Source organism: Mandrillus leucophaeus, unplaced genomic scaffold (assembly GCF_000951045.1).
Source record: "Mandrillus leucophaeus isolate KB7577 unplaced genomic scaffold, Mleu.le_1.0 Scaffold48, whole genome shotgun sequence".
Taxonomy (NCBI): Eukaryota; Metazoa; Chordata; class Mammalia; order Primates; family Cercopithecidae; genus Mandrillus; species Mandrillus leucophaeus.
The window spans coordinates 3,336,874-3,350,373 of record NW_012105142.1 but is presented as its reverse complement, the minus strand read 5'-3'; the positions used below and the strand labels follow the sequence as shown (position 1 = coordinate 3,350,373).

At 46.1% G+C, this 13,500-nt stretch overlaps 1 protein-coding gene across 1 annotated transcript in view; it reads left to right on the top strand.

Moving 5' to 3' along the window:
- Window positions 1-12,913, top strand: part of ZNF536 (zinc finger protein 536) — a 195,736-nt gene extending 182,823 nt beyond the window's left edge. Inside the window, exons 4-5 of the mRNA XM_011995257.1 lie at window positions 2,421-3,992; window positions 12,009-12,913. Coding sequence (XP_011850647.1) covers window positions 2,421-3,992; window positions 12,009-12,016 — 1,580 coding nt within the window. The 3' untranslated portion in view covers window positions 12,017-12,913. The remainder of the gene's footprint in view (window positions 1-2,420; window positions 3,993-12,008) is intronic.
- Window positions 12,914-13,500: the final 587 nt, after the last annotated feature.

The window sequence follows — 13,500 nt, the reverse complement described above, 5'->3', positions numbered from 1 at the left end:
CTCAGCCTCCCGAGCAGCTGGGACTACAGGTGCCCACCACCACACCCAGCTAATTTTTTGTATTTTTAGTAGAGACGGGGTTTCGCCATGTTAGCCAGGATGGTCTGGATCTCCTGACCTCGTGATCTGTCTGCCTCGGCCTCCCAAAGTGCTGGGATTACAGATGTGAGCCACCACGCTCAGTCTCCCATGTGCCTTTCAAACCTGTATCGGTTGGAAATAGACATGCACATCCTCTGTGCATCCCCACCCAGAAAGGCAGCTCTCCACATCCCCAGGCTTGAGAGGAAAGTCCACATTCCCCCTCTTTAACTCCCGCTAATGAATGCCCGTGCTTTCTCTACGGCCCCTTTGCCTGCCAGATGCACGTAATCATTTCCAGGTGCATTTCTAAACACAGCCTGAGTCCCACCCGGCACCTGCAGACCTCACCTCTGCAGGCTTTCATTGCCCGGCCCTCCCACAGGGTTTGCTCTCACCCGTAGCCCAGGATCCTGAGTTTCTAGGTAGGCCTGCCTGCTGCGGGTCCCATCACAACCCCTCTAAGTTTCAGGTACTGCCTGTCACACCTGATCACTGGGCTTCCAGGTAAGCTAAATCAGCTGTGACATCCTGCTGCCCAGAAGTGCCCCATCCCAGCCTGGCCTGCGATGCGATGTCCAAAAAGCAGTAGCTCAATGAGTCTGAGTCTAACCCGGGACTGACTCCAAGAAGTGGGAAAATACTGCCTGAAATTCTCTGGACCTTTACCCCAAAAGGGATAGAGACTTCCTCCTAGATCCATGTCATTGGTCTAGTTAGAGATGACTGTGACCTTTATGTTTAGAGAAACGGATTCGCTGCTGGGTTCCCTTCCTAGACTTAAGGGCCACCTCTGAAAGTGTCCAGGAGAGATCTCAGCGGCTCATAGCACCTGACACCCTTGTTCTGATAAGGCAGGCAGGGTGTCCATGGCTCTGGCATCTCCTGCTCAGACATGACGTGTCATCTCCTGCTCAGAGCCAGGGTGGTGGCCCTCTTGCTCACAAAGTCCATGCCCCCAAATGCCCTGTGCCTGGAGGACTGGGACTCATGCCTTCTGCTGAGATTAGACACAGTGAAATGTCTTCAGAAGACACCATTCACTGATGATTTGCTGTTACTTTTTAGATCAGTCTATTTTATAATAGAGCAGAGGAAGAGGAGGGGGAATAGTTGAGGTTCCTAGAAGAAATAATTGTGGATATCGACAGGGCAGCATTGTGAATAAGAGAGTGGGGACCGTCACAGTCCCCATTCCTTCCAGAGAGCCTTTTGATTGCAAAGTCTAGAAAAGCCCTGGGATTGCTAACAAATTCTTGAAATATATTTAAACCTGCAGTCATTTACCTTCTTTCCCTTCTCTATCCCCCAATGCCAGCAAATGTAAGTTGTCTCTTCTGGTATCTTTCCACATTGTGAAAAGAACAATAGAAGTTGGGGGTGTTGAATTTAAATAAATATTTAATTCATGAAAATTATCTTATATGTTTTAAAACACTCTTTAAAGCTATTTTTATTCTCTAGAAAGCGCTTATTATAGGTAAATTACACATTTTACTACTGGAGCATTAGGTTTGCCATTAGTACAAATTTAAGGCACTACAAAGACCAGTAGATAATGTTAATTTCAAATACAGAAACTAAATATATTTTGTGCCTTTTTATTACTCATTTTCTTTTAAGTTTTATTGACTGCTTTTTATCTTAACTATATGTCTTTACATGCTGCAATCATAATGCACTGTAATGGTATTAATATTTTATAGAATCTGTATTTATAGTTCTTTATTTAGAAACAGTGCAGTAGGTCTGCAGATATCTGAGCCCGTCTGGAATGGTGCCCTCCAAATAATGATAAATTACTTGTGCAGTATGCCATTTGCTAATTATATCCATGATTTACTGCAGAGCAAGACTTAAATCATTCATTTCAGTCTTGCGTAACAGTGCCATAAAATTTTTAGGTTTAAAAATGGTTTCCATGTGTATAATTTAAACAAATTTTAGAGCTATTGTATACACAAAATATTGCAACCACCCATTTGTTACATACTTTCTCTTTTTAAACTTCTACTTTTAATGATCACTGTGGCTGAAATTATTATGCTTAATTTTCATAATCATAGCTTTTAAATCTACAGCCGTTTTCACATGTTAGATAAAGAAAAAGATAGCTAATTGTGTGTAGATAGTATGTCATTCCTGAATAGTCCCAAATGGTACAAAATCATTAAAAAAGCTTAAGAGTACGAATTATTCTTCTATTAAAAAACAGTTGTTCTCTAATTATTAGTTTGAGCTGCTTTGTTTCAAAGAACAAATGTTGATCCTTCCAGCCTCGTTCAGCACACCAAAATGAGATAAACGCCTCTTTTTTTTCTTATATCAAAATCTTGCAGGTGAGAAACCCTACAAGTGTCCGCACTGTGACTATGCCGGCACGCAGTCAGCGTCCTTAAAATACCACTTAGAGCGACACCACCGGGAGCGGCAGAATGGGGCTGGGCCGCTGTCTGGGCAGCCCCCGAATCAGGACCACAAGGACGAGATGTCAAGCAAAGCTTCTCTGTTCATCAGGCCAGACATCCTGAGGGGCGCCTTCAAGGGTCTCCCTGGAATCGACTTCAGAGGAGGCCCTGCATCTCAGCAGTGGACATCAGGTGTGCTCTCGTCCGGAGATCATTCGGGGCAGGCCACCGGCATGTCTTCAGAGATCCCCTCAGATGCTCTGAAAGGCGCCGACCTTCCTGCCAAAAGCACCCACTTCTCTGAGATTGGAAGAGCTTATCAAAGCATCGTGAGCAACGGTGTGAATTTCCAAGGGTCCTTGCAAGCTTTCATGGACAGCTTTGTCCTCAGTTCCTTGAAGAAGGAGAAGGACGTGAAGGACAAAGCCCTGGCTGACCCCCCTTCCATGAAAGTCCACGGAGTGGATGGTGGCGAGGAGAAACCCAGTGGCAAGTCCTCCCAGAGGAAGTCCGAGAAATCTCAGTATGAACCCCTAGACTTGTCTGTGCGGCCAGATGCCGCCTCCCTCCCGGGCTCCTCGGTAACTGTGCAGGACAGCATCGCGTGGCACGGCTGCTTGTTTTGTGCTTTCACAACGTCCTCCATGGAGCTCATGGCCCTGCATCTCCAGGCCAACCACCTGGGCAAAGCGAAACGCAAAGATAACACTATCGGGGTCACAGTCAACTGCAAAGACCAAGCCCGGGAGGCGAGTAAGATGGCCCTGCTGCCCTCAGTACAATCAAACAAAGACATGGGCCTCTCCAGTATGATTGGCTCTCTAGACTCTGCTTCTGAGAAGATGGCCCAAGGTCAGGTCAAGGAGACTCTGGGGGAGCAGAAGAGCGGCACATGGACCAGCCACGTGGACCCTGCATTTTGTAACTTCCCATCCGACTTCTACAAGCAGTTTGGTGTTTACCCAGGCATGGTTGGCTCGGGGGCCTCCAGTTCCTGCCCTAACAAGGAGCCTGATGGAAAGGCCCACTCTGAAGAGGATGCCCCCATCCTGATCCCCGAAACCACGAGTAAGAACACTACTGATGACCTCTCCGACATCGCCTCCTCAGAGGACATGGACTCCTCCAAGGGAGAGAACAACGATGAAGAGGATGTTGAAACCGAACCGGAAATGATGACCAAGCCCCTGTCTGCCCTCAGCAAAGACAGCAGCAGTGATGGCGGGGACAGCCTGCAGCCCACAGGCGCCCCCCAGCCCGTCCAAGGACTGGTCTCACCTTTATCCCAAGCACCGGAGAAGCAGTGGCATAGCCAGGGTCTTCTCCAAGCCCAGGACCCCTTGGCGGGCCTGTCAAAGCCGGAGCGGGGGCCGCAGAGCCTGGACAAGCCGATGAACATGCTGTCGGTCCTCAGGGCCTACAGCTCTGATGGCTTAGCAGCCTTTAATGGACTTGCAAGTAGCACAGCAAATTCTGGATGTATCAAGAGGCCAGACTTGTGTGGTAAGTTTTAGAATCCTCTTCCTATAGTTCATTTCCCAAAACATCAGTGCTGAATTGTGCATTTTTTTAAAACAAAAATGGGGTAGACTTATCCATGAGCAAATTTTGAATGAAATATTAGAAAAAACCCTCAATGCTGTATCTGCAATGTAGACAATCATAAAAGTCCATTTTGTTTAGAAGTTTTAGAACTCATACTTTTGTGTTCCAATTTGCATTATAATGTACTAAAATGCCTGTACAGAAGGCATGGAAAAGGGGGTGGTCTTTCACCATGTGAACTACTCCTGTTTGCCATCTAGAACTTGAAGGGGGGAAAATCAACTTACAAAACAAAAATGAAAAGAGACATGGTAACTTGCAAATTCTTCAGTTTTTCAATTTATGCAAAAGATGCCTAAAGACAATTCCTTACTGCTTTGCTAAGCCAAATCTGCTTTCTTAAACTTGTCTTTTATTGACTTAGAGGATACTAAAATCATATCACACTAACCACAGTATAGAAATAAAGCGACCTTCTCTCCAAAGAGGGAGATGGTTTCTGGGTGTTTGTGACTCATTTTTAGACAAACCAAATGGCAGTTACTGTGACTTTGGCCTTCTGCGCTTGCCTTCTGTTTGTCTGTCTGTTCACCTGTCTGTCTGTTGTTCTAACAAGACATGTACATTGTGAAGTCCCTGAACAGTAGTGATGTGACCCTGTGCATCTTGGATTCATGCTTGTCTGATCCTGTAGCAAACTGACACTTCTTTAGCTCCTTAAAGCATATGGGTACCCCAAAGGAATTCCAGATTTTAGAACATAATGATAAATTTAAGGACTAGATTTGGATCAAATGAATGTTGGGGTGGTCAGGGGGAATCAAAGTCATTCTCTTGGCACCCAGATATCCGTATTTGAAAGCCTTTCTCTGAAAAGAAGCTCAACATATTCTTCTGTTTGAAACCAGCCCCAAATATCCTCACCAGAGACAAATGACCATGATACCTTTCCATCTGTAATTTATGAATGGATATCTATAATTTCACTTCACCTGTGGAAGGCAGGCAGGAAGGCAGGGAGGCAGGAAGGCAGGAAGGCAGGAAGGCAGGATGGAAAGAAGGAAGGGAGGGAGGGAGAGAAGGAAGGAAGGAAGGAAAGAAGGAAGGAAGGAAGGAGGGAAGGAAGGAAGGAGGGAGGAAGGAAAGAAGGAAGAAAGGAAAGAAAAGGGAAGGAAGGGGAGAAATAGAAGAGAATATTTTTGAACCTCAACATCGTGTTGTTCCTTTAAGCACAGAGCAGAATTCAGGAAGCTAGACTCTGGGTTCATAATTTAGATTGATATATTTCTTTTATTCCTCTTCTTCCCTAATTCACTAGGAACTGAATCAAGCGGTCAGAAATATTTTTTTGAATTGTCGAAAATCACTAAATGGATTTCTGACAGCTCAAAAAAATATTGACAGTTCCTTATGCTGAATGATTCACAAGGCCCCATTAACCACTACCCCCAGATCTATTTTTAGCCACATACAATTCATTACTTTTGAAGCTGTTAAAAACAATACTTAAAAGAAGGGAAAAAAGTGTTTTATGTCAGTCCAAATTTTTTCCTTTTTTTTTTAACTGGTGGAGCAATGTTTAAGGCTTTTTTTTTTTTTTTCATTGTTGTTTTAGGTTTGTGATTGGGGTGGTTTCTTTTTTATTGTTGTTTAGAGCCTTTTTTTTTAAAGTCTATTTTCAGTTCTTTCAACTACCTACGTAGGACCATAGTTCCTGCCAGGAATCCATGCATCAGAAAAGATCAAAACCTGGCATGTTCATGAGCTCATTATTATTGAAATGAGCTCATATTACCCCTATTAATTTTCCCATCTTCCTATCAGTAATGAAGGAAGGCTGCCTGGCTCGAGGAAGTTTGCCCAATGGTATCCTTTCGCACCAGGCAAGGTTGAATGGGAAGCCAACGTCAGGGAGCCTGCCGGGTCTTGAGAGCCTTTTCTCTATGGGCTGCAAGCTCTTAGGCACTTCTCACCTTTTCCCAAAACAGCAGCACACAACACGCCCCTGACATTTCCCCACTATGTGCAAGCCCGGTTGCCTAGTCCACCTTTCAGCCTTTGGGCAGCAGACCCAGGGATGTAAGCTGTGCCCCTCACCCCCCACCTCTTTCATGGGACTTGGGGACCCTCATGCCAGCCAAGCTTGAAGGCTTCCTGGTTGCTTCTGCATCAGAGGGTTCAGGGCCCTTGTCCCACCTTCCACTCCTGGGAAGATGCTGAAACTGACTCTGGCCACAAGCTGCCTATTTTTAGAGAGTGTGAGTTCTGCATTCTGTTTGGCCCCATTTCTTCTGCCTCCTCTTGCTTTAGTTTGGGAACAGGCAGGAAAAGATCCTCCCTGGCTCTTGCATTTGCCTGGGGATAGGGCCACTGCCCTCTTGCCTCTAGGATGGGTCTGGCTCTGCCAGTTCTCATCCCACTCCCCCCATATCTGGCCCACCATAATTGCAGTTCTCTTCTCATTTTCTTGCGGGCGACTGTGGTATCCCAGAAGGTCCAGACATATTCATCCTTTCTAAAAGTTACCATCTAGGAGGAACACATAAATCCACATGGGCTGTTTTATGTTTGTTTGTTTGTTTCTTAAGTAGTGTAATTCACTCTCTTTTTAGCATGACAGGAAGCACAAGTGACATTTGTAAGCCTTAAACCCCCACTAGCTTCCCTTTGCGAGGGTGGAAGTGATATTGGCACAATGAATAAAATATTTCTAATGTTTATTCCTCCTTCTCTTCTTCACTCAAAGTAGATACGGGTTTCTAAATCCGCCTACCAGGCTGATCACTATTTCTCCTTAAGAATCTGGGCTTTGTCAGACCAAAGCATCATTCCTAGATTTCTCATTTCAGATGGATAAAGTTCAGGGCTGGTTTTGTCTGGTTAGTAAACCTAAATCCCCACTTTCATGATTATAGAAACAGGCTTATAGGAGGAGCTAATGTTCCTGTGTTTCTTAAGGAAGAGCTCTGTTCTCAAGGGGTGTAAAAGTGTTTGAAGAAGCATCAGAAATACCTAGTTCAAATCATATAAACTCCCCACAGATCTCAGCAGCTCCTTCAACCCTTGCTGTTGATTTGGAGAAGGTGGTGTCTCACCCTAGTCTGTGGGTGATACTCATATTGCAGGCTGTACTTTCAGGATCTTCTGTCATTTCTGCATGCCTTCTTCCTAACTTTTAAAACTCTGGTCCTAAATTCCTTGGTGCCATAGAGCCAGGGTCCTGGCCAGTGTGCCCTGCCTATCCTAACAGCCAGTGGATTCCTAGCTCTGGTGCAGAAGGAGAGCCATCGAAGGGAGAAGCCAACCCAGCCATTTGGGTGGGGAGACGCCTGTTGCATATGACAGTGTCGAGAGCTTGAGTGGGAATTTTCTAAAGCTCTTTCCACAGAGGATAGCACACTGCCTGTCAGAGACATATTATAATAATCCCAAGGAAGAGGTTAAGCCATCTTGGATTAAGCCAGAGGACAGGCATCCTTGTTTCCACAGTGGGTCAGATCCCACTAGGGGTCTGATCTCATTATAGGAAATCCCACTCCTATCAAATCCTTAGTTTCTTGAGGTGACTTCCAGTCTCCAGGAACGAGTCACATTTCTTTATTCTGTGAAAGAACATAACGTACAAGGGTGCTCCAGTGCTATGGGAGAACTCGGAGGTGCCCTTCGTTTTATTGGAATGTTTGACCTTGGTTTTGTAATGGGACAGGCTCCACATGAGTATTGAAAGGCAGAGAGAGGAAGGCCAGAGCAGTGTTTGCATCCATGGGCAAAGCAAGGCAGACAAGCCCAGTCGAGCTAGAGAAACGCTAATGCACTGTTGGGTCGGCACTTGGCTTGGAAGGGGCAAGCTTCCCTGTGCACACAGCACCAAGGCTGGTCTGCACAGCACCCATGGGGCCCGCTGCACGGAGCGGTTAAAGAGTGTGTTTTATCCGGGATTTTGTGGATTTGGATAGCAACCAGATCACCCTTACTCCTTGCCTTTCAAACCTAAGAGAGACGGCCAGGGCATGGAGTTGTTGTGTGTCAGGTCTCCCAAGCAGGCTTTGCACTGTGTCCTTTGGTGGACCCAGGGGTAGGCAGGACAGAGAAGAATGAGTAACAGATGAACAGGAAAGCAGGGAAAAGAACACACTTCCCTTTGCCCCAAGGAGCTCTGCTCTGTAGTGACTGCCACCCAGGGAAACCTGGCTGAACTGGGAGCACCTGTGAGCAGGCTGAGGGCAGGCACTGCGGCTCACACCTGTAATCCCAGCACTCTGGGAGGCCGAGGGAGGGGCGTCGCTTAAGCTCAGGAGTTCAAGGCCGCTGTGAGCTAGGATTGTGACATTGCACTCAAGCCTGGGTGACAGAGCGAGACCCCTTCTCTAAAATAAACATGAAATAAATAAATATCAGCATGTTGATCGTGGGCACAAAGCCCTATGTGCAGTGGCTACCAGACCTAGTGACCCAATGGGCCTGGGAGGAAGTGAGGGAGAATGCAAGCCCATTAACAGCAGTCGTGCTAACATCTCTAGCTTATCATCCTCAGGTTATTGGGCAACTGGCTTCCCCAACCCAAATTATACCCAAGACTATGGAATAAGGGTACTCTGGGCTTCCACGCTAGTGAAATGATTGGGACCCACACCCAAGAATTCAGGCCCACTGAAACCTCTTCAACTTACATATTTTTAAATGTGTGATGAATGAACCAGGACAACCAAAGCTGACCTCTCTTAAAATGTGACTTCTCTTCTCCCTAAGCCTTATGGCATTCTTGGCATAGGCAGTCTACCTTTTTTTTTTTTCCTTTTTTTCGAAGGTGGAGTTTTGCTCTGTTGCCCAGGCTGGAGTGGAGGGGCACGATCTTGGCTCACTGCAACTTCTGCCTCCTGGGTTCAAGTGATTCTCCTGCTTCAGTCTCCCGAGTAGCTGGGATTACAGGCATGCGCCACCACACCTGGCTAATTTTGTATTTTTAGTAGAGACAGGGTTTCACCACGTTGGTCAGGCTGGTCTCGAACTTCTGACCTCAGGTGATCCGCCCACCTCAGCCTCCCAAAGTGCTGGGATTATAGGCATGAGCCACCATGCCTGGCCAATACCTACTGTTTTACCAGCTACTCAGTCTAAAGCAACAGGTAGCAGATAGTTTCTTAAAGGGCCAAAGAATAAAAGTATTGGCTCGCAGGCCATGGGGTATCTGTGGTGACAACCCAACTCTGCTTTGGAGGTAGCACCGCAGCCACCGTGGACAATAGGAAAATGACGGCTGTGGTTGCGTTCTATTAGAACTTTAGGTACTGACACAGGCGGTGCACTGGAATTGGTCCACAGGGTCTTAGTTGGTCAACACCTGCTCTGGTGTCCCTAGGGAATGTATCGTGCAAAAACTAGTCCTCTGTTAGTCCACTGGACGGTGAGATGGTGACGGGAAACCTCTCATCATCAGCAGCAGGGCCCCATCCATGGTCTGGTAATGCCAAAGCCAGAGACGTGAGAGAGACTTTCCAGAGGTAGAGGACTTGTTGACCCAGATGGGCTGGTACCTTGTTTCTGGGAAACCACACCTCTGTGTATATATACATTAAAGACTTCCAGGAGAACACCCCAGCACAGTGCAACCCAGAGCTGCCCCCTCACAGCCAGCACACACAGAAGAGGAAGGAGGCAGAGGCTGTGCGTTGTCTCTGAAGCCAGCTTGCTCTGTGAAAGCCTGTTTCCTCACTGATGGAAGGAAGCATAGGGATGAAATAGATGATAGAGATAAAAGAGTTTGGATCAGTGCTTCTCAGTTGAGCTTGCATGACGTTGCGGAGCTCAGCATCCATGTGAAACTGTTGCAGGGAGATGATGTCAGTGTGCAAACATCTTCGGGTCGCAATCGTCCCTTAAGCACGGCAGCCATCAACCTTACCTCCATCAGTGTTAAAGAGGCACGTTTCATTTCCTCACTTCGGCCGTGACGCATGGTTGATAGCTCTTTCTTGGTTTGTGGGGAAGTTTGCTTTGAAGATGATTCTGGCAATTTTGTGATGACCTCCCATCCCAGTGGTTACTCCATTCTGTTACTGATACCAGGCAAGTGCTTGGGGGTAGGAAATGAGTCCTGCCCCGCCTCAGTCTTTGACCAAGAAATGGCAAAGGTCTGCAGTCAGTTAGAGACCTGTAAGGAGGCCATGGCTGGGGTATGAAATACACAGTGAGGGCCGCAGATGCTCAGACACCCTGAGTATAGGCTGTGATACACAGTCTACGGTTACTGGTACATTTTTCATCTTGTGCAAGAGTCTACAACCTGCTGGTTCTGATGAACAAGGGAGGTGAAGGTAGGGAAATGGCACAGGAAGACAACCACAAAATTCCAATCTGCCAAGTGTGTGGGAGTGCAGGCTGTACCCAGCTAGCACAAGAAGGCAATTGGCTTGGGGGTGTGGGAGACCTGGGGCATCGCCACTGCAAGATCTTTTTGTCTCTGCTGCCGCCTTACTTTATTTAAAGACAAATGTGCTCTCATACCTCTTCCTTTTCTTTTTTGTGAGCTGATTCTTACATGGATTGGCCTCAGAGACTATGGATAAAGCACACCTTTGCGTTCACCTCCTTTGCCCAACTGGATAATTTACAGATTAGCTATTGACCTCTACCGTCTGGCCTGCTCTCATTCATACTGTGTGTCCAGGGCCTGACATTAGACCCCAGGAGGGAGGACCATTTGGCCTGCCTTGAAGTCCAAGGGCAGAACCTTGTGAGTTAATGCAAATCACTGCCCTGTTCTGCCCCTGCTGGCTGCCTTGCAACCTGCTGCAGAGCTTTTCTCTTTGACTCTGGAGGGACAAACACAGGCAATGTCCCCTGGGATCTCCAGCACCTGGAGCAGGTTCTCCCCAACCCTCCTCCAGAGCCCTGCTGTATGCACTGTGTCTGATGGAGTGGCAGCCTCTCTGGATGGCAGCTCTCTCCAAACTCCAAAGGCATTCTTCTTCTGTTCTCCTTCCCTCTTTTTAAATTAAATGGGAATGCCACTGACGTGATGTCGTTTGCACTGCAGGATGACAGAACTGTTGTGTGAATACCATTGTATTTGCCAAATGGTCCACTCGTCATTTCAGAACAAACAAATGGATGGTGTCTGTAAGTCGGCAAACACTGGTGACATTTAGCCTTGTTTATGTTCCTTTCCTTTTGCTGCATATTTTTGGCTCCAAAAGCTACTGGCTGAATCAACAGGGCCTCTGAATCAGGAGAGAAGTCTGGTAGCATTAATTTTAGTTGCTATGTCCATATTCTCTTTGGATTGCATGAATCCTACTGCTCAGGACCAAGCCTAGGTGAGAGGAGAGGGCAATCAGCCTCTTTGGTTTAAAAAAAAAAAAAAAGATATATATATATATATCTTTTCCCGCCCCTGGTAATGACTTAAGATTGGGAGGAAGGAAGAGAGTATTGAGAGAAGAGAGTGTTGTCGGAAAAGATACCCACATCACTGAGGAAATGTAAACCCTCCAGTCAGACCCAGCCACCGCCATCTGAAATAGGAACGGTGTGAACACATCCATTCTTAAGTGGGTGCAGGTACCCTGGGTCTAAGCTTTGGCGTCTACCTTTTTAACTGCTGAATCAAAGCGCTGGTTGAAACTGACAACTATCTAGACACAGGCTACATCTTACCTGCTGAAGGCATCAGGTTTTTTCTTTTTCTTTTTAATTTCAGATGTTGTGTGCAAAGCCCAGGTTTCAAATAAGCAGTAATTACCTCCTATTACTTAGTGCTGATCAACAGCACCTCTACGTCTAATTGCCAACCTGCCCTAATCATGTTGACTATTCTTGCTTTAGCCAGAGACAGAAGGACCAAATTTTATAAATACCACTTTATTGTCATCATTCCATTAAACAATTAGGGAATGTGGCCCTGCCCTTGCTTTCAAATGCCTCTAGCCCTGATGGTTTCTGGATTATTTAATAAATCTGAACATTTTCTTGCAGGTAAGTGACACTCCCTGTCCTAGTCGGTCTATCTGGACTTGCCCTTGTCTGTTCGTGGTCCTCGGTGGTTATCTGCAGCTTGTTAATCGTGTAAAGTCAAGAGAAGAATGTATACACATATGTGTGTTGAATAAATAATTACTATTGGCATAGGTATGTGTATACACACGGCGCACCAACCTACAGTATATATAGCAGAGAATCAGAGGCTAAAAATATTACCCCATATGTTCCACTATTAGTCATGGATTGCAAAGGCTTAGTAACTTGAGCAGGAGAGAAAACTCCCTCAAAGTCATAAATCCTGAGTGACAACTGCTGGTGGATGACAGATCCCTTCACCTGTGGGCAACCTGGCTGGGGGTGGGGTCTGTTCCACCAGCTCACCTGAGCGTGTAGAGGTGGGTCCTGCAATGGTCTCGTGGGTATTACTGCTTGTGTCTGATTGTCCTGTATTTTGTAACACTTTAGAAGAATACAGAAAAGTGCAGTAATTCTCTTTCTCCATAGTATTTAAGCAGAAATATTGCTAGTTTAATATTGTGTCAGGTCGTCCTATTAACCAGGAGCAGATGACAGTAAAATTTCCGTGAATAGCACCTTGACATCTACAACCTAAAAATGGTGATTGAAGCAAAATGTGTAAACTTGTACGGGGTGATTGTGTGCTTTCGAACAGAGTATTGTTGAAGTAATTAGAAGATATATTAAGGTGTTCCTGGTAATGAAGGCATGTAAGTTATAATAATTGTAGCTTTCTGAATAAGTGTCAAACTATATCTTTAAGTGTGCTGTATGCTGAGTTACAAGTTAGGTCATTTATGAATGGAATGTAAAATAATACTAAAAATGCTTCAATAACTTATCTTGGTATTGCTAATAAAAAAAAAAGCTGTGAAACATTAGTGTAGTTTTGAGTCATTATGTTAACTCATTCCGCAACACCCCCCTCGCCCCCTGACATTCTTCTCTCTGTTGGAAGCCTCAACAGGACATTCAGGGAATGCCATTTACCCTGTTTCTTGGGCTGTTTGCCTGGGCAGATCGTTGCATTTTTCTATCTACCCTTTGGTGGGTCCTGTGAGTAACAATTCATAAACATGCAAGTGGAAAAGGACCTTCCAATTTGGGTGGATGACTGTGGCGGGTGGGGGAGAGTCAGGCGACATGGGCCCGTTTCTCTGGACAAGTGACTTTGAGGTGTCTAGGCCCCACAACCGCCCACGGGAACTGTGGCTGGGGCGGTGGCGGTGGGGGTACTTGGGCACGGAGTATGCAGGTCATCATGCCCCATCCCAGATGTGGAGACACTGACACCCAGCTTTCCTGCAGCAAATCTGAACATGTTCTTTTCATCCTGTGAAGGGGTAGTTTGTAATGAAGAGACTCAGGATTCGTGGAGGTGGAATCTTTATATGCTGCTGACCTTTTTGGGCTGTACCTGTGTTTGCTGCAACAGGCTTTTGCCTGTTCTTCCGCTTTGCCTCCTGGT